Raw genomic sequence first — 22,348 nt, 5'->3', positions numbered from 1 at the left:
TAAATTAAATTAACTTATGTATTACATGGGTTTCACAACTAATATATATAAAATGATCAATCTGAATTGGATAATAATTATGATCCATGAAAAATGGTAAATTGAGCCTGAAATGTACTTCGTCTTCTTATCTTTTTAATCACCAAATTACGCATAATATAATTAAAAAAGGTAAAAGATAATTTAGCTTAATCTTTTAACCATTTGGCAAGAAACGGCCAAAAATAAATAAATAATAATAATAATAATAATAATAATAATAAAAAAGAAGATACCAACATAGCCTATGAAATGGCAATGGGTTTTCGTGGGCTGCGATTTTGTAGGCCCATATAAGATTTGTCAAAAGGATATAAGATTAAACATGTATTGTTAGGGGGTATTTGGTAGGGCCTTGTGTGCATGTGGTAATGGAATGACTCATTAAGAGGTAATGAAAAAAATGTGTGTTTGGTTTGTTCAAGAATGGATCTCAACGCGGGGTTTTCATTCATGTGGGTATCTTTTTTTTTAGGGGTGAGCATAATAATCGAAAAATCGAATCATAACCAAATTAACCGATATAATCGAACCATAATAACCGAACCGTTTTAAAAACCATTGGTTCGGTTTCTAATTCTTGTTAACCGATAACAAACGGTTCGGTTATGGTTTTATAGGTTAACCGAACCATTATTAACCGAATCACTAACTTTATATTTTAATGCATAAAAATTATGGATTATATATAAAATAATATAGTCAAACTTATTTAAGACCTATTAAATTTCCAAAATATAATTCATTAATCCTCACTTATCAGGAGATGTACATGCAATCAAACCATCAAAGGATGATCACATAGATTATGCCAACACACACAATTTGCCAATCATGTATTGAGTTAGATTATTGATTAATGTTGTAATTCCTAATCGGCTAATTCTATAATTTGTAAACATTATTCACATTTAGTTTAATGTTCACACCCATAATCATAATCGGATGCTTCACACACCGTTAATCCTAATCAAAGATTGTTTTAACTTTATAATTCTAATCGGAGGATTTTCTTTTTAATTTATAATCAAAACTTCTAGGTAAGTTAAGTTTTTAGTTTTTCTTCACTTTATGATATATTAAGAATGTATTTTTTCTAGAAAAAAAATTGCTTTTTTATTTACTGTTTTTACTTAATCATATTGAATGTATATGAATGATTGCTTTTTTTTATCCTAATAACACGTAATATATATGTTTAGCTATTTTAGTTTATACCTTTTGATTTAATCGCATTCAACATGTATGAATGTTTGGCTTTATTTTAATGTTAATATCAATTATCCATATATGAAGTTATTAATGCCATTTATTTATTTATTTTTTAACTTTGTATTGAATGTTTTTTATTTTGAATGTGATTATGTGTTATCTCACTCTTAGTATCAAAGGTACACATTTTATTCTATTACTATAAGCTAGATTGCAAACATTGGTTCCGAGGACTTTATGTATTCTCTTTTCATTTTTTATGCCACTATACTTTCGTCATTTATATTATTTTGAACATTATGGTTAACCAATATTAACCATTAACCAAAATTGTTAACCGACAAAAACCATTAACCATAACCAATATTAACCGTACTCAATGGCTACCAAAATGCATTAACCAATCATAATGGTTATGGTTCGGTTTTGACCAATAACCGAATCAAACTGCCCCATACACACCCCTACTTTTTTTTCTTTTTTTTTTTTTTTTTTTTTTTTTTTTTTTTTTTCATTCCATTGCCTCGTATGAGAATATCTTTCAATTTTGCCGTCAATCTCCATCAATCGGAAGAAATTATTTTATATATCGCTCAAAATCAGCAGAAGTAATCTTCACTTTATCAAAATCTTCTATCAATTTAATCCTTATCGCACCAAATCAGCCACCAGATCATTAACAACAAACGCGCTTGCTCTCTATACAGGAAGTTGTCGAGTATCTTGTATGGCTGTATCCCAAAGTTTTTTTTGTTTCAAACTCTGAAGGTTAACATATGTTTTCCTTTTTAATTTTATTAACATAATTCCTATACTCGTGTATTTTGTTGGTGTTCAATTTTATGTATCGATGAAGTAGATTTATATATCGATGAATCATAATTTTGTATCTTGTGCTTTTCTTGTTGTGTTATTTTTTATTTTTATTTTTTTTGTTCTCTAAAAACAAGTGAACTTGGTTAATTTTGAGAAATTGGAATTTTAAACAACCTAATCGTCTATGGAATCCTTAATTGATCAAATATGCTTTTAACTTTCACATACTCCCACTGTCACTTAAAATCACTTTGCAATTATCGATTATACCCCACTTCAAAGTATTTGATTGTAACCCTTTATTATTGGTGTCAAACCTTAATTAACATTTTCTTTTCCATCGAATTCATCTTTCATTCCCTATTAATCTCTTTTTGCTATCTGGATAGTAGCCTGTAAACTTAAGAAGGCAATTGTTGATTAGATTTATATTTATTTCCAACAAAATAAACTTTTAGTTTACTGTACCATTTCTTTTGTAACTCTTGATGTTCTTGATCATATCTTTTTATAATTTGGAGATCCTTAAAGATTTCAACCGGTTGATGAATGCCACCCTTATTGAACCTCAAACTAGTAGCCTTTATTTGTATCATCATTAGTAAACCAAATTCAACTACCTTTGACCGGATTGGTTGAATGCTTCTAGCATCACTAGTTTTTTTGTTTCCATTTATGTTTTCTGAGAGGTAAAAGTGGTCATCGGCACCAATAAGTTTTGTTTTTTAATATCAGTTAAGTAGCTCTCTACTTCCATAACAATCAAGATAAATATTATGTAAGTTTTCATCTTCACCCTGTTTTTAATCTACTAGTTTTAGAGTCATAGTTGTGTTTAGCTAAATGGTTCGATGGGTTCCCTTTTTGATATATTTTTGCTTTGGTCAAATAATTTGTATTTTGTTTTTGTTTTGGTGATATTTTTCATAGTTGAGGATGAAGACAAATTTGGATGGGTAAAGGATTTGCTTAATGTTATTTATATGGATATTTTTTTTTTCTGAAATTGTAATTTTTTTAAGTTATGAATATTATGATCGAATCATTTTTTGATAATGTTGGAAAGACATTGATATGATTTTGATAATGTTATTTAGATGTTGATATGTTTTTTTGAGATAGGTTTTTTTAGAGTTTTTTAATAAATAAAATTTCATATGTATATAAACTATTTTATGTCTATGTTATAGTTTTGGTTGTTTGTTCAAATAATATATGTTTATTACAATAAAAACTATAATTTTTGCCTAGATAATGTTAAAAATATTGAATTCTATGAATTTTGTGTTATAAGGGTATTTTTGTCATTAGTATTTTGACTATTTTCATTCATTTTCTTTCTCTTTTTATACATACCAAACAACATGGATGAATGATTCATTCCATTCCTTCAAAGTAAACCATTCCATTACTTGGTTTATTCCATTCATTTGCTATTCCATTACGTTTCCTAAGAGTGCAAACTAACCTTCTTCCAAAGTTATGTTATTCTATTCGAACCAACTACAAACAAGTTCACAAAGTTTTCGGCAACCTCATAAAGAACATCGTTTGAAAGAAATAGCAATATTGTAAAATATACCTTCTCTTCCCGGGAAATAGAACCCAAACACCTTTCCCGTTTCAACACTAGTTGCATCTTTGATTTAAACTAAAGCTTCTTTTTTTTCACTGTAAAACTCTTGATCATCACTTGGGGAACCATCTTCTATGAAATAAAACCAATAAAGATTGATGTTATCTTTCACCATAAAAAAAAAAAAAAAAAAAAAAAAAAAAAACACAAGTTGGATCTCTTTGAGGACTTCTATCTAATGAGGAAATATAGACATCACCTTTTTTTTAAATAGTAGCTGCTGAAAAAAGTTGAAACGACCAACTCAAGAGTTTTCCTTTGTGAATTTGGTGCTTTGGTGATGGTAGTTTTGACCCATTTTTGTTCCATAGGCACCCAGTTAAACTTTTTAATCTCAGTTTGAGTCGATAACGTTCAAATTGGGTATAAACTTGCAATATTAATTCTATCCATTGAATTAAAAAGTTGAATGTTTTCTTGTAGCTTTGATCATAAAAATGCTGGTGTCTTGTCTCTACCTGATGTTTCATGTGACGTTGAAACAAAAGCTGTCAAGATTCCTTGATCATATCTATTCACCTCTGCTTTACATTTATTCAAGAGATTTTGTTATGTTGGTAAAGGTGGTCTTAAACTACAAGTCTAGGGTCCTATTGTGTAAATAGTTGGAAAGTGTTTTGACTTTGACTTCTTGCTATAGAAGCTTTTCATTCATGTTTTTTGTTACATGGGATCTTCATACAATCCAACATATTATTCATGACAACTGCAGCTTCTTCACACACGATAGAAAATGTTTCTTGTAGCACAGGCCTCTTTGATGCAGACAACTCAGTCACAGGTCCATCAATCTGCTGCAACAATGAAATCAAGCGACGAGTATCTGATGTAGGAAGCTTTGTCGATCAGTAATCCTTCACTTTTGTCTTTCTTGATCTGTGTCATCATTTTCCCAAAGTGCCATTGCTTTTCAAACGCTGATTGTACCTTCTGCTTCTTAACTTGTACTTTGCCATGTTCATGCATCTTCCTCTTGCAGCTCTTCCTTGGTGCATCGACTTGTTCCATATGACATCCTTGTTTGGTGTCAGCAAGTGCTTTGCGCTTCTTTAGCCGAGACATTGTGAGTGAACACATATTCAAGAAATCTTATGACAAATTCATGGCTAACTCTTCCATCGGAATACAAAAAGACTGAAGACAAGTGAATTTGATATTTGCGATTGAGACAGAATATTATTAACAAATTTGGAGAGTCAGGCGGACTATTAATCTTGACGAAATTTATTAAATTGAGATAGGGCATTGATTTCCAGATAAACTTCCATCTAGATGACAAAACACTCACTCTAATAGCATGTTCGAGCTCAAGAAAAGAGAGGATTTTATGGATAAGATCATCTGGCAGGTTGCTTAGTCTATCCTCTTCTAGATTCATTCTTGCAATGAAACAGATGGAATGCAAATAAAACCAACCTGAAAGATTAGTTAAAGATCAAAAGATCAAATTCTACAAATCGTCGTTGCTTCAAACTCTCTACGATTCGTAAAAGGTTCTTAGGGTAAACTAGGATATATTTCGTTTTCAATTTCAGTTAGCAACCCTATAAAACGAAAATCAGTTCAAACTATTACAAATCTAAATAATTATAAGAGTAAATTACACGAATGGTCCCTATGGTTTAGGGTAATTTGCACGTTTGGTCCCTAACTTATTTTTTTAACTCGGAAGGTCTCTACTGTTTGTTTTTGTTACGCGTTTGGTCCTTATCTTACCTAGAAAGACTATTATGCCCTTGATTTTTTTAATTTATTTAAATAAACACACCCCTAATCCTACCCCCTCAACTTACCTCACCTACCTCATCATTTTTTCCTCTTTAAATAATAGCCTTTTTAGATAAAACATGGACCAAACGCATAACAAAATTAAACAGTATGGACCAAACGCGTAACAAAAACAAACCATAGGGATCTTCCGAATTAAAAAAATAAGTTAGGGACCAAGCACGCAAATTACCGCAAACCATATGGACCATTCGTGTAATTTACTCTAATTATAATGTGGTAATCACCTCATCCAATACCAAGTAGCAACAAACAGAATGAGATATTCATAAAACGATGAAAGTAAAAAATACCTTTTTCCCCAGCAGAAAACCTCAGACTCTGGAGGATCAGATTTTACACAGATTGGATTGCCAAGTGTTGCTGAGATTATTGATTTATAGGTGCGCGACGTGCGTCCGTGCGTGTGCTCGACTGCGAATTGAATCAATAATCATGGACCTGTGTAAATTAGGCTCAACAATCCAATATACAGTTTCTTTTTCTATTATTTTATAGAACTATGATTATAAAAGGATTAGAAATTCTTTCTAAACTTTTTTTTTAGAATTTCAAAAGGCTTTGCTCGCGAGTTTCATTAAAAAAAGAGAAAGGAAAGGAAGTGGAGAGATTTTGAAAGATCTTTGCCCCGGGGCGGCACGGACGTAGGATCCTGTAGTAAGTGTTGTCGGTGCGTAGCACGTATTGTCAGTGACACATTTTATAGTAAGAAAATTTGAGAATTTTATATTGCATATCGGAAAAGTAGTGGTTGGTTGTCGGTGCCATTGTGGGTACCCAAGAGAACCGCCACTGGCTCCCGAGTTTCAGAGAAACAAAAGAGAAAGGAAAACAATATTTAAATTAATTTTCCCTATAAACTATCAATCTCAAATCGGAAGGGACCGGAGAGAAAGAAAAGAAAGATCAACTACTTTCTTTTCTTTTCTATATATTTTTTTCTTTTCTTTCTTTCAATGAACTTGAGAGCCGAGTGTAGGTATTAAGTCTATATCCTTACAAAATTTTAAATTAAATTGGGGTGTTTGGTTAAAGCTTATTTAAGTTTTTTTTTGGCTTATTACTGACTCCACACCGATATAAGCTAAAAACGGTGTTTGGATAGAAATAGCTTATATCAGTATCATACTAGTAATAAGTCAAAATTAATAAATAAGACGCCTCTAATTTATCAACTTGTAAGCAATAAACTATAAGTCAGAAAAGTGTTTATGATTTTTCATAAGCTTAGTCAAACATCCTCATATATATATATATATATATATATATATATATATATATATATATATATATATATATATATATATATATATATATATACTAGCCGTTTACCCGCGCCAAGCGACCGGTGCAAATTATTTATTTCGAAAATTATTTCTATTTGGAAACATGTATGATTCGGATTTAGTTCCTTTTCGGTAGACAATAATTACTTTCAATTATATAATTACTTTATTTTAGAAAATATGTCATACTAAAAATAAGACATAATATCTTAGTAAGATCGCTAAACATTAGTTTCAATTCAACGATTTGGAACCATAGGGACCAAACAATAGTGACAATTCAACGATGTCATTAATGTATGAAGCCTATTGATAGGGACTTAATTGACATGAGTATGTTTTCGGCGGACAATTATTAGTTTCAATTCAACGGTGAACATTTAATGTGGGTGCGATGAATAGTTCTTTCGGAGAATAGTTATCTTTTTCTGGTTAGTTTCTTTCGAAAACATGTCATATTACGAAGAACATGCAATGCATTAACATGTAGTTTTCTTCACAGAACATGACATATTTAAATAAAAGAAGATGCAATGCACCGAAAATATATCATTTATCATTAAAATATATATATATCTATAATTTATGTTGTTATTTTTGGTTAAAAATAAAAGTGTTGCTAGCCTGGTACTCACGCAATGCAACAACGACAATTAGTTTCTTGCTTGCAGACAACGAATAGTTGCATTTCTGTAAAAAATTTGAAGCATGTCAAATTCGAAAAAATACACTACCCATGTTTTTATTTTTTTAAAAACTAACTATTTTGATCTTAAACTAAAATTAAAAATATATAATAGGGTCCACATTTCTAATTTTCTTTCATGTAAAATTTAAATATTTTTAGTCAATTATAAATTGAATTACTTTTCATGGCACTTTACTTATATTTTTTACGATTACTACAATGTACTTTTAAAATCAAAAGTAGTATGTTATTCCTTAAATTTCGTATGGTATAACAAAACAACAATGCCATTATGTGCATTTTCATTAACAACAGTTGCAGGAAATAAAAAAAATAAGGAAAAATGTTGCTTTTTTCCTAAGAGACCCGAGCTTCTACAAATTGATAAATAAAAAAGTTTAAAAAGTTATAATCCAAAATAAAGAGAAAAATACAAAAAAATTCAACCGATCCACATCTAATGATTTAACCATTTCTTAATACGACAATCCTTCCCTTCCCCTGTACCAACCAATTAGTAGCCACATGAAATGAGTCTCACCAGCTACTTGCAACCAAATCTATCGATCAAAAATTTATTAAGATACTTCCAAAGAAAAACAACATGAACAATTAGGAAAAAAAGGTTACTCGACAGTTTCTTTGAGCAACCAACAAAACCACAAACCAAAGGCCCACCAACCAAGAATGCAAAAAGAGTTGAGCCCTTAAAAAATCTCATCAACTAAATAGTAAACCAAACACAACAATTAATAAAAATCAAATTAACAATATCAGGGGTAAAATTGTCCAAATCTCCAATCAAACACCAAAAGATGTAGTACTTACACTAAGACCATATGATAAAAGTCCATAATCTTCCCCTGCACGAATCAGACTTCAAATAAATTTCCCAAACCCAATAAAGGAATGGTTTTAATTAAAAGTAAGATGTTATTTTGGAAAGAAACTGAAAGCAAGATTATATATTTGTTTAAACTGAATAAATATACACACACAAACACAACAACAAATTTAGGTGGTAGGGGTATAACGGCCGATTACTTTTAGAAAAATAAAATATTATAGACGACAGGGGTAAAATGGACCTATGAGACCAGTGAGACCATAACAGGAAACATATATGTGGACCTGTGAAAACAAAAAAAACAAAAAAAAAGAAAAAAAAAGAAACATAGCAGTTAATTCATAACGAATATGTCAACTTATCTAATATAGCAATGAATTATGTTTGTGATGGTGTGTGTTTCTATAGCAAAAAGCAGGAAAAGACCAAGAGAATGGGTGGGGTACAGGAACTGATTGAGAGTAAAGGGTGGATGGTTGAAGAATAAAACAATCCTTTTTCTACAACAAACAAAATAAAACCACCAAGTATTGAGTGTACGAAACCACATATAACAGTAACGTTGGAGTTTTGATAGTGATATTTTCAACCTTAAGAGGTTTATGAAAGAAACGATCTCCTAGTGTTAAAACTATAATAATAGAGCAATTCAAACCAGAAACATCCTTGGAATGCTTGGAGTCAAATAGTGTCAACATTTAATATAAGAAATGAACAAAGTGAAGTAATAATATCGGAAAGATTGCAATTGAAAAAGAGATACCTGAAAATTCAGTTTCTTGTCAATATGTTCAAACATAACATTGGGTTCAAAATTGATTTCTTAGATGCAAGGGAGACAATTTTCACAAAAAATGGCAGCTTATTATTTGACAGCAGGTATTCACTTATTATAAAAAATTTATACTTTCACAGGTTTTTATCAATTTCCACAAAATACGATTAACAAATGCAAGAGATTCTAAGAAATCGAAAAGATAAGAAGATATATATGTAAAGCTACTATCGGATTTACATAAACAGCTAAACACGCACAAACATAGAGACAATATCTCGGAAAGAAAAAAAAAGCAGAGCGTGACATACCAACACCAAACGGAGCATATCTACAAAAAAAAACCCCAAATATATAATCAATTTCTCACATATTTGTTATAATAGAAAGCGGGGTTGCCACATATTAAGCATTGTAAACTAATCTAATTTGCTTAAATGATTGATGAATTGATGGCTTAAAAATATGAGTTACTTGTAAACATATGAAAAATACAAAACAAACATGTAAAATCCAGAATAATGGAGAAAAATAAAAGCTCAGTGTGAAAAACTAACCTCCAGCTGACCAGGTTTTTATTTGGGTTCGTCTTTTCATTTCCTCTCATTTCGGAGTTGTAAACACACATACATGGTTAGGGTTTTTCTTATGAATAGAGAGATGAAGAAGACAATGATGGTGGTGCGCTTATCATTAATGTTAAAGGTGGTTTCGTGACTGGTAAAATGCTAGTGATGGAGGGCGGCGATGGGTTGGAGCACTTTAGAGAGAGACGAATGGCGGAGGAGTCGGTATAGAGAGTAGTCGTATTGGTGCTTGATATGAGATGTGGGGTTATGGGTGTGAGCTTGGGCGTGAATGGTCCGGTGGGTAGCTCTACTATTGTGTCTAGGGGTAGGGTTAGGATGAGGTAAAGAATGGGATGTGTATTCAAAGTTCAAAATGAATAGATGTATCTGATGCGGGTGACTGAGAAAAACTCTTTTTAGACACCATCCTTCATCGAACCATTTTTGGTTCCCTGCACAAAAAAAGAAGAGGTTTAGATGTTTGACAGAGACAGGGAAAAGAAATAAATAACTGTAAGTAAAATCTTTATAGATCTAAGAACAAAAAAACCATCAATAACATTGAATCTGGAATTTGAAAGAGCTATAAATATGAAACTTTGAAGTAACAAACCCCTTTAACTTTCAACTAATTTGGGGATGTCGATAAGAAGAAGCTGACCGATTCAATGGTCATGGAATACTCGGTCAATCTTATCTTAAAATTGATAAATTCAACATATGGATTATGACTTTTTCAAATGTTGACCAAATTAAGATTTAGGATTCTGTGATGCATAAAATGAGTGTACATAATGCATTAAGGCTTATACCTCTTAAAATTCAGCCTTTGACCAAATATGCATATTAAGGTATAATATATATATATATATATATATATATATATATATATATATATATATATATATATATATATATATAGAGAGAGAGAGAGAGAGAGAGAGGTGGGTTCAATTGAGAAAATAAAAAATGTTGAGAATGGGGGATTTATTCTCAGCCACTCATTTAATTAGCTTCTAAACATAAAGGATACGGTAGCAAACTTGTAAATATAATATAATAGTCTTCAATCACAAATACGAATAGTTGCAATTCATTCATTTTTTACTCTTTCAATCCAACCTTCAATTCTGTTTAAATACGAACATATCTTCAACATCTACGATTAATTATACTCCCAGCATCATTAGAACAGCATCATCGATAATCAACAAAAAAACTCAATTCGTATCATTCATTCAACATTGTTCATCAAATAAAACATCGAAGTTAAGGTTAGAAAAAGATCAAATCATTTTTTGTTTGAAATTTTCATATATTTCTCTACCAATCTACTATTTTGTAAGATTTAAGTAGTCAAAGTATCATATTTATCACATTTTTAAAAAAGTTAACTTGTATGCACTCCAACTGTTTGATGAAATGCATAAACTAAATTACCATATTATATTCACATATGAATATGTTTTCTCACCTGAATCAATATGTGATTATTAAAACACAAAACAAATATGCAAGTCTGTATGTTATTCATATGTGAATAACATATAAAAATTATATATATTTCTGAAAACACATTGTAATATTCATATATGAATATATTGTGCAATATTCACATATGAATATACCGACTATTATTCGAATATACGATCTAATATTCACAAGTGAATATACTATGTACTATTCTCATGTGATATATCATGTAATATTATATAATATTCACATATGAAAATATCATATAATGTTTATAAGTGAATATATCATCTAACATTCACAAATGAATGTATTATGTAATATTCACAAGTGAATGCATCGTCTAATATTTAAATAGGAATATATTATGTTTAGTATATGTTATATTCATATATGAATGATACTTAAATTGTAAAAAAAATTAATCATAGTTTTTATTCATTAGTGAATAACGAATATACTGTAGTAAAAACCAGATTCATTTTTATTCACTTATGAATAACGATAGCTGAAAATATAAAAAAATAATTTTTTTATTTTATCTTAAAATTATATCAATATGGATGTTTATTTGTAGAGAATAAAAATCATGAATTTTGGTATATTTAAAATCATTTTTCGATAAAAATAGCTTATTAAAAATTAAAAAAAAAACGAAAAACCTATGTTTTTGTATATATTAAGGTAATGCTTAACATAGTTTAAGGAAACATGTTTTGTTGGAAAACACATGTGCATTCCTTTCCCATTTTCGTTGGTACATTCGAAGTTTTTGCGGCAAAAATAAATGATTGGCTGAGAATGATTCCTCCATTCTCAACCTTTTTTTTCTCAATTGAACCCTCCTATATATATATATATATATATATATATATATATATATATATATATATATATATATAGGAAAAGTGAATATGTGGCTGTCATGTATGTAATATTAGGTATAGAACCATCAAAATTGACTTCATTTTGATTAAAAAAAACACATTTTTTTCATTGTTAGCTTCTTCCGTTTGGTTTTGAGCTCATATTATTTCTGATTTCATAATTTATCCTCAACGTATTTCGAATGTATTTTTTATATTTAGACTTCTAATAGGCTTCATAACTTTCTTTGACACCAACTATATGTATACTTGCATGGTTCTTTTTGATGTGTTATGAGAAGAAGCTTATTGAGTTTTTAATAAATAATTTCAATCTTTCACTATAGTTTTCTATTTTAAATTTGAATATGAAGTTTATAGGTAGTTGATAATGTATTCTTATACATGGTTTGTGTTGCACAATTAAAAATTAAAACTCCATAAAAGTATATAAAAAGCCTATCATCTAATCTAATAGAGAATACAAGAAAGATAATGAGAGATTTGATTGTATTTTGTTAAAACTATGTAGTTTTTAATGGTTTTATACCTAATATTAGGTACATAACAGCCACATATTCCCTAAGCCCTATATATATATATATATATATATATATATATATATATATATATATATATATATATATATATATATATATATATATATATATATATATATATATATATATATATATATATATATATATATATATATATATATATATCATGCTATAAAACTTACATCTATATCCAAACTTTTAATTTAGTTATGTTTAAATTAAAATAATATTAAAAAAGTTATCTAGAAATCAAATTTCAATGTGATTATACATAAAATACTCTTCTAAATATTAAAGATTAGCATTAAAGCAATTAGGATTAAACCTAATTAAAACATCCTCCACGTGGTTTATTTCATGTTGTTCTCTCTCATCGCATCAAGTTTGATTTCCGTTCTTTTACTACATGGCGTTTAATATGTGGGTCCTATGATATTTGATTTTATGAAAACAAGGATTCTAACATTTTTACTTTTTGTGGGTGGATATCTATACCCCTAATTTGTTTATGATGCTCCCAATTAATTGTAGAGATGTCGATCAATATATTTTTCATCTTCTTCTTTATTATTCTATATTTTTCTTATAAGGCTGGAGGGAGTGGGACTTGCCACCACTTCGCCTCCAGCTCGTTATAAATGCTAAACGCACTCCTAACAACTGCTCGCTAAGAATTGTGCGCCATCCCACTAGCGAGATGAAAGAGAAGATAAATGGATGAGAAATGGCTCTTATTGGCTACTCCTTTTTTTCTTTTTATTTTATTTTATTTTATTCATAATAAAATAACATAATATTTAGTTGCTACCGCTCCATACAAATTTACAACTTCATGCTATCATCATCTTATCCTATGTGGTTTAGTGAGCTCCCCAAACTACCACATACCATAAAAGCACATATGACAAATAACATAACTCTGGGACTGCTCCCAACTGCATCGGGACGAATCCCGACATTGGCTTAGCCGGCATTGGAAACCTGTCCGACATCGGAATCACCTTGGCATCCGGCTGCACCGGGCATCGGGCTTATCCCGGCACATACATAACATAATCACATAATCTACATCGGGCTTACCCTGGCATCGGACCGCAGTCCGAAACAAATAACATATAACACATAACTAGCATACATCGGGCTTGCCCCAAAATACATAACACATGGCATATAACATATTACATATACTGCATCGACTTTCCCGACATCGGACCTAAGCCAGAAACATCTAGCACATAACACATAACCATGCATGAATCACAAAGACATTAAGCATACATAACTACTTCTCGGGACCGCCCCGACATCGGACCGAAGTCCAGAAACATACAAACTGCATCGAGCTAACCCCGGCATCGGGCTTGCCCGACATACTCTACTACTTAAACGGGTCAACATTAGCACCTTAGACCCATTCCTACTTGAGGAAAACTCACCTCGTGTGACTGACTGCTGCAACTTTCGGTGAGAAATCTCTATCTGCTACTCTGGCGACTCTCTGGCTATAATTTCCATAAAGACACATAGTCAAAAAAAAAAAAAAAAACTGGTAACTGATCTTAGGGTAAAATGACTATTTTACCCCTGGCCACAGTTAATATCCTGTTCAAAGTCAACTTCCAGTTGACTCGACTCGCCGAGTTGACCCACCAACTCGCCGAGTCCTTATTCCTTTATATGTCCCCCAACCCGACTCAACTCGTCGAGTTTAGCAAGAACTTGACGAGTTCTTCTTCAATCTTATCATCGGGATAATCTTCAATTCACTCGTCAAGTTCCTCCTTGAACTCGTCGAGTTTATCTTCGTCATATGAACGTGTCTAGTTTGTGACTCGCCAAGTTGTATGAACAACTCATCGAGTCCATCTTCATGGGTTGGGAGATGGCCTTGGACTCACCGAGTGTGTTCATACACTCGCCGATTCCCATGGCTTCCAAGTCTAAAGTTATGACTATTTCGTTGGGTCCTTCTTTTGGACTTAACTACATTCCTTCTAAACTCAACTGGGTTCCTGTGAATCGCAACAGGTTGGGGGAACCAAACCCCCAGACTCGCCGAGTCCTAAGAATGACTCGTCGAGTCGACTATTGTCCAAGTCCATAACTTGATTTTTGATGTACAACTCCCATCCAAAAGGTAGATCTGGGTTCCTTAAGTCGGTTTAACACGTAAAGTTATGAACTTTACGTACATGCGTTAGACTTGTATGCTCAAAGGACCAAAAATGAGGTTTATTTCATACATAGGGTTCTCATGGCCATAAAGATGGCACCTTTATGCCATGAGGACCCTCCAAGGTTCCAGATCTGAAGATATATTAACATGGGACGTCCAAGTCCTAAGGATCAAGCTTCTTGGACCCAAAACTCCATAAAAATGTCCACAAAGAGATCTAAGAAACCACAAGTCAAGTATGAAGCTCGATTACCAGAAAGTGAGGATAAAATGTTGTTGTTCCTGGATCTACAATATTCTCTTGAAGTCCTCCTTCTTCCTCTTCTTCACACAAACTTCAAATCACACAATATTACTCAAAAATGGCACAAAATTGTTCAAAGGTGCTCACATCTGCTTAGGGTTTCGAGGACAGGACTTGGGGGGGTGATGGAGGCTGGTGTAACGCCTGTGTTTCCGGGCTTGCCATTTTTAGCAATGTAATGTTCTAGGTTAACCTCTGTAACCCGTTTTGAAATAATAAGATTGTATTATTTGAGTATTATGTGTTTTGTGCTTAATTGCTTAATTATGTGGTTTGATTAATTAAGAATAAAAACAAGCGTCAAAATTTAAGTGTAAAATAAACTTGATATCTTTAGATAATGTTGTAGTAGTTGAAACAAGGTTTCTGAAGATATAAAGAATGCCAAAATCCGAGTTATAACGAAGAAGTTATGACATGTCGAAGTTTCGCGACAGAACCGACAACGCTGGATAACGTAAAAAGTGAAATTTACGTTAAAACGATATTTAGCCTTAGTGATCTAAACGAGAATCGAAGATCTCGTTGTTAGTATCAAAGCGATAAAAAGTTAGGCGAGAACGGACGTCAAACGAAGAAGTTATGAATTTATAACGAAATTTTCTGTCCCGGCCTATTAAAAATAAATAATAAAAATAAAGTCAAAATTAGCCGACGGAGTCTAAATGAAAGTTGTAGAGCGTAGTCTCACCTTTCCGTGGATATAAAGAACGTCGAAAACGGAGTTCGTATGAAGAAGATATGAATTTCCGAAGTTTATTAATTAATTTGTATTTATTTTTAAATCAAAATTCGGAAGCATTATCCGAAGGCGAGTCACAGGTCTGATCCGACTTACGCGCCGCGTAAGTGAGTACGCCCCGCGTACACCGAAGAGTGTCGACACTTCGGATGACGCATGCGCTTACGTTTCTGAGGCACGTACGCCCCGCGTACGAGAGGCTTCCAACCTCCTATAAATAGGATGCGAGGGTTCCGGGTTTATTTGCTAATTTCCTCTCGTTTTTGTGTCAAAGCTCTGCGGTTTTACCCCCGAAGCCATCCCGAAGCCCCGGTAATATTCCCGAGTCCCGAAGCGAGTCCCGAGATCCCGAAGATCCCGAGAAGTGCGGTTTCCGAGCCGAAGCTCTGCCCGCGAGAAGTTCGATTTTCGTAGAGATCTTCCAGATCTGCTGAGGATTACGACTTCTGCAAGCCGTAGTGCTGTCTGATCATCTTCTGATCAAGTGAGTGTATACTACCTTTCATAAACGCAATAATAATACAACTATGGTTTGAGTGTATTAAGTTTATCGTCGTTTATACGTGCGAAGGCGTTGTTACTTTCTCCTAACGTATAACTATAAATTATTTTATACGGGATACGTGTTATGTGTATATTTTGTTGTTATGTGTGTGAATGTATATTCACTTTCTTCTATCTTACAGATATGATTATTTCTATATGAAATACGTGTTATGTGTGTGTGCCTCATCTGTTATATGGAAAATGTATTGATCAAGCATGCTATACAGGTTTTGAAAATATGTATAAAAATGTATGTTTTTATCTACTAATATGTTGGGTAGAACATGGGTAGATAGTTGGTGTGTAATAAACATATGAGAGGCCTCGTGGTTGTTTGATCCAGTCATCTAGCGGAATTTAGATGACGACCACAGACTTTTCTAGATAGTCCAGTGGAACGCTAGCAGGCTCATAACCTGTAGGTGTTAATGAACTTAGGTGTTCATTCGCTGTATTCCATCCCCCTCATGGTTGCCTTATTTGACTTATATTGCTGAGGAAACCCCGCAGCATGTGTTGTCACCCCGATGAAAATATTCTTAGATTAGGTCCCTTGTGTTAGTTATTTTAGGGACGTAAAGTGAGAATAACGGGAATGGGTAACTGGGTTATTGTTGGTTGATAATAATTAATTTAATTATTTATTGTGGGTTGAAAACCCTATATGCTCACCAGGCTCCCAAGCCTGACCCACTCAGTTTTATTTGTATTACAGGAAGTGGCGCAAGGGCGTAAGATGGATGAACCATCAAGTTGTTTTGTTTACAAGTCTACATATGTTTATATTTGTTATATGACTTGTAATGTATTCGTTTATGCTTATTGGTCTGTATCGGAACATGACACCCCGAGTTTTGATTATAATGAAAATACATTTCTTTTATGAAATGCTTTGGTAAACATTGTTTTATCATGTTTTGTTTTTGGGAACAAATTCCGCAACTCTTTCAAATCAAAAGGATTTACTCTGAATTTATTTTAAAAGCATAAATGAAAATCGGTCTTTTCTGGCCGAGATTTTGGGGATGTCACAGCTGGGGACTCTGTGAGTTGGGGGATCAACTTGTTGAGTAGGATCGACTCCGGGTCGACGGATTAAGTTACCTACTCGACGAGTCGGAAGACTGACTCGGTGAGTAGGAGTTGTCTGAGTGAAACCCTAAATTGAAGGGTTTGCACCCTATTTAAACAACTTATGAGTAAAATATGAAGTTTGATTTGAATTCAAATACGTACCTAAGACCGGGTGTTACAAGTGGTAACACTATTTAAAGAATGAATACTCTTCATCGTTTATGGGCGTCTTTGGCATGAAACGTTTGAGAGTTTCTAGCTTCTAGCGTTTAACAAAACATTCGGTTTTGAACAAAAAGACTTGTTTGACACTAAAAGTTTCTAGCATTTAGTTTAAACAAAAAACTCTAAATTCAAATGTTACTTTATGTAGCGTTTAACAAAACACTACAAGCTACAAGATACAAGATACCCGCTATCCGTTATCGGTTAATTTTGCCGAACAAGCCCTATCTCTCAATAACAAAAGGTTATTTATTTATTTATTTCTTTATTTCTTTATTATTATTATTATTATTATTATTATTATTATTATTATTATTATTATTATTATTTACAACATCGATAAAAAGAAAGAGAAAATACCGGCAATAGTAAAAAAATGGGGGGTATTTTCAAAATTTAGACATGAAAATGGACATTTCCGGGTATAGACATGCATTCCGCGGAGGTAGCTCCGTGGAGCTTCGCTGAATGACAAAATCGTAAATAAATTAGTGTATTAAAAAAAAACCTCAAGATCCATTCCGCGGAGCTACATTGGATTCCGCGGAGCTCCGAGGAATGGATCTTCAGTTCTTTTTTTTTTTTTTTTCAAATCGATTTTTCGGAGTTTATATTCATTCCCCAACTAATTATTTTCAAGAAAAGATTATGATGGTATGATTTTTTCATAACAATATTTGGAATGAATGTGAGATGGAAAAAAATTGATCTTTTAATTTGAGATCATTATATAAAAGAATTGTTGGAGAATATTTTTTTATTTATTTATATATATATTTTTTTTTTCTGAAAATCCATTCTTTGAAGCTACCTCCACGGAGCCTCGCGAAATCCACTGTAGCTCCGCGGAATGGATATTGAGGTGTTTTTTTTTTTTTTTTTTTTTAATTTCCTCATTTATTTATGATTTTGCCATTCTGCGAAGCTATAATGGATTCTACGAAGCTCGGTGAAGCTACCTCCGCGGAATCCATATCTATACCCGGAAATTCATTTTTTGGGTCTATATTTTGAATTTCAACCCAAATAATGTCTCTACCCTTTTCCAGAAAAGAAATTCACCATCGGTCGGACCGATCCCATTTGGGGGCCTTTCGCAACTTGGTCTTTTGCATGCTCAGTTCTCAGTCACACACAGTGTGAACTAAACGACGGTTTATTGATCCCAAATTCCAAGTGCGGAATCTCACGCCACTGATTTCCATCGTCTACTGCCGCGGTACTTCTCTCTGCGCCTCCCTGTTAATCACGATGAGGACATGGGAGAATTCCGATGCTCCAGTATTTTGAAAACGATGAAGAGCAAGTGTAGGGTTTGGTGGCCTGCTCATCTCTCCCCAACAACCCAACCACAGTCTTCCACCTTCTTGTTCGGTTGGTTCGTTACATCGTCTTCTTCTTCCTCTGCTTCTGTTCCTCTAGAAGTTATCGTAGCATTTTTAATCGATGAAGCTGCCTTCTCTTCTATCGGATCTGATCTCGAGGTATCAAATACTTTTCAACTCCTTTTTGTTGAGAATTCTCCGATACAATGCTAGGTTTATCTTTGTATGAACAGAGCTACGCACATTGATTTATTTTCTCGGTTGTGGTCGGGACAATTGAGTGGATAAACCTCTTCCCGACAATGAGAATGACATTACTTATCAGTTCTAGATTTCTTATACAAAATTAGGTCATATGTACCCTTCTTTGGGCACGAAACTGAATCATTTTGTAAATCGCAATCGGGAAAGCAATGTTGCTAATCTCTCTTAGCAATTTATCGCGCTCTTAATAGTGATCGAATATGGAACAAGTACATTAGAAAACTGATAATAAACTCAAGAATTTGACCTAGAATTAATGACTCTGCTCTAAAATCTAAATTGGACCCAATTTAAATGGAAGAATTGGACCTTGTACAGCTTAAAATGCACTTAAACTTGGTATTTGTTTGATGCTAAAACAACTGTTTCATACTTATTTTCTTGATTAGGGGATACTTCACAAGATAAATAAAAGAATGCCAACATCTTTACAAAATAGATGTGGGCTCTCTATGCTTGGTTATTGTTCAGCAAGCTCTTCTAGCAATGGTCATTTGGGTCAACAATTTGAACAAATTATATCAGAGGATACAGTTGGACACCAGATCTGTGGATGCCATAAAGTTGATGGATCGCTAGAACACTATAAAGATTTCACAAAAAGCGATTCAATCCAACTTGTATGTGGCTCTTATATCCGCACCAGTAGAAAATTGGGATGGATTCCTAAATTACATCACATACATTGGAATGAGCAAGTTGTTTCCAATCTTGATCTCCACGTATGTAAGTCATGAAGACCTTAGCTTCATCATGAACATGTTTGTATCTTGATATTTACTATTTATTGTTCTGAATCAGATAGTAATTTATGGAACTCCTAGATTTGGGCGTCACCATTTCTCCTTAGGCACCCAACATTCTTCTGATCATGCCAAAAAAATTTCAAGAAAACCAGAGTGGGTGGAAGGCCTTAACCAAAAGAAGCCCGTTCTTGACTTGGTAAAAAAAATAACATGTGATCCATTTCTTTCTTTTCTGTAATAATTTCACAATTTTCCTAACTTTTATTGTATTGCATATAGGATACTGTCATTCTTGCCACCAACTGTGCTGCTGCTGCCACCTCATTTTTTGAAGAACAAGTGTCACCTCATAGACCTTCACATTTCTATGTTCACATTTTCAAGTTTATCACTTTGATATGGCAACTATTGGCTGTGTTTGTTGCTTCAGTTTCCACATCCGTGTATATAGTTCTCCAGCTACTCCATTTTCTTATAAGCTATGGATTAGAGTCTTTTATATATGTTACATTACACAATTTATTCCCTCACACCTCAAGGAACATCCGTGTCCGATGTTGTCAAATCTTGTATTGGCCAATCTTCCTTCACACCAATGATTCCAGGTAATCTTGACTTGGACATAGTTTTTGTACTTTTTTATTTTTTATTTTTTTCTACTTATTATCTGTATATTATTAATTTGTAAGGTCCGGATCATGTGTGGAGTATGCAGAGAAAGCTTCACAACGCAGACATTCCATGTGGTTGAGTGTAGTCATCGACATCCTGTTAGGGAACCTTTTTGGCCTTACATTGCTGACTCATGCAAATTCCGCTTGTTTGACGATTTTGACCTTCACTGGTGATGTTACAAACAACTGGTGGCTCATTAGCTGTGCACGATTAATGGGAAACCCTGCTGGTTTTAAGCTGAACACTGAGCTTGCAGGAGTTCTTGGCACTCTTTCTTTAAATGCAATTCAATTTTGGTCTACAGTATTAGGCTCCATGCGTTTTCTTTTTATTTTTTTCATTAAAGGGTTAGCGATAAGCGGGGTTATTTTTGGCATTACAACCCCTGCTGCATTAACACTTGACATGATTACTATCTCAACAACACATATTTCAACTCTACATTGGTTAATATCACTCATTTATTCGAGGCAGATACAGGCAACGACAGCATTGTGGCGTCTTTTCAGGTAGGTGGTTGAGAATTTGACATGATTAGTTTTGAATTTGTTTTGACTTTTGAATTGAATGACAGGGGGCAAAAATGGAATCCGCTTCGTGAGAGGTTAGATAGCTATGATTACACAGTGGAACAACATATTGTTGGGTCTCTGTTGTTTACTCCACTTCTGCTTGTGCTACCAACTACTTCAGCTTTTTATATGTCGTTTACTATTATGTATACGACAATTGGGTTTATATTGATGATTATAGAGGTTGCTATATCTGTAATCCATGCTACTCCTTACACCAAAATCTTCCTTTGGTTGTTGAGGCCAAGCAGATTCCCATGTGGGATTTGGTTTCAGATATTTTCTGTTGATTTAAAGGAAAGTGTTGGATCAGATGTTTTGGTCTCATCTCTTCATAGTTATTCTTATACGCTAGGTAAGATCTGAGCTATGTATATATATGTATCTTCTTTGCATTCTTTGAATGTATAATCTTTTAAAATTGTTACTCCCTCAGGAGAATTGGTGAAGCCACACTTTAGTTACCTACGTTCTGCTGTTTCAAGATCATCAATTAGCTCATCAGTGTATGGAGTTTTCAGTGGAAGAAGGTGAGTTTTTATAATCATTATTTATTTATTTATTTAGATGTCAGTGTCATGTTGTGCTTTTTCTTTCTTAAATTTGAGGTGTGATTGAAAATAACAAATTAGATGAGGGGGATTTATAAAACATTCAATATAGATGAAGATAGATTACTGAGTCTTTTAGGAAATAAAAAGGTAAAAAGAGTTGACCATTGACCATTGTATTGTAGTAATGTTTTTGGTTATTTATACAGTTTGTCTTCTCGGCTATACAAGCTTCCAGTTGCACCTGGTGCGGGCGTTGATGGGAAAATGCCATGGATGTGGATCCCATTGAAGGAATATTGGATGCTTTGTTATGATGCTGTCTTTGCGTGTAATCCGGCTAAATGTTAAATGTTAAATGTTGATGGGAATTTTGTATATGTTTGGTTTTGTGAGGAGGATTAGGTAGGAGTAGGAGACAAGTTGAGGAATATGGTTTTATTGTTGTGTGCGTGTGTGTGATCTGATGAAATTTTGGTATGTATCATGTCAGATTGTGTAATTTTGGTATGAATTCACTTATGAAATTTTGATATGATATATTATGAATTCACATACATTTGCAAAATGTGCAAAATGAATTCACTAAAACT

The 22,348-nt window shown here is 32.9% G+C and overlaps 1 protein-coding gene across 3 annotated transcripts; it reads left to right on the top strand.

Moving 5' to 3' along the window:
• The first annotated feature begins 18,659 nt into the window (after nt 1–18,659).
• On the top strand, nt 18,660–22,295 carry LOC145034690 (N-acetylglucosaminyl transferase component family protein / Gpi1 family protein). Of its 3 annotated transcripts, none has more exons than XM_078983172.1 (8): nt 18,660–19,106; nt 19,601–19,933; nt 20,013–20,153; nt 20,237–20,562; nt 20,647–21,141; nt 21,207–21,559; nt 21,641–21,734; nt 21,965–22,295. In XM_078983172.1, the coding sequence occupies exons 1-8, from the start codon at nt 18,882–18,884 to the stop codon at nt 22,104–22,106; spliced, it is 2,109 nt and encodes a 702-aa protein (XP_078839298.1). In that variant the 5' UTR covers nt 18,660–18,881; the 3' UTR covers nt 22,107–22,295. The 3 variants fall into 3 exon arrangements, with proteins under 3 accessions (XP_078839298.1, XP_078839297.1, XP_078839299.1); XM_078983171.1 differs by having other exon boundaries at nt 19,601–19,937; nt 20,017–20,153; XM_078983173.1 differs by lacking the exon at nt 18,660–19,106 and having other exon boundaries at nt 19,775–19,937.
• Nucleotides 22,296–22,348: the final 53 nt, after the last annotated feature.

The sequence above is a fragment of the Lactuca saligna genome, chromosome 3, assembly GCF_052625555.1.
Source record: "Lactuca saligna cultivar CGN05327 chromosome 3, ASM5262555v1, whole genome shotgun sequence".
Lineage (NCBI taxonomy): Eukaryota > Viridiplantae > Streptophyta > Magnoliopsida > Asterales > Asteraceae > Lactuca > Lactuca saligna.
This window is presented reverse-complemented; position numbering and strand designations above follow the sequence as displayed.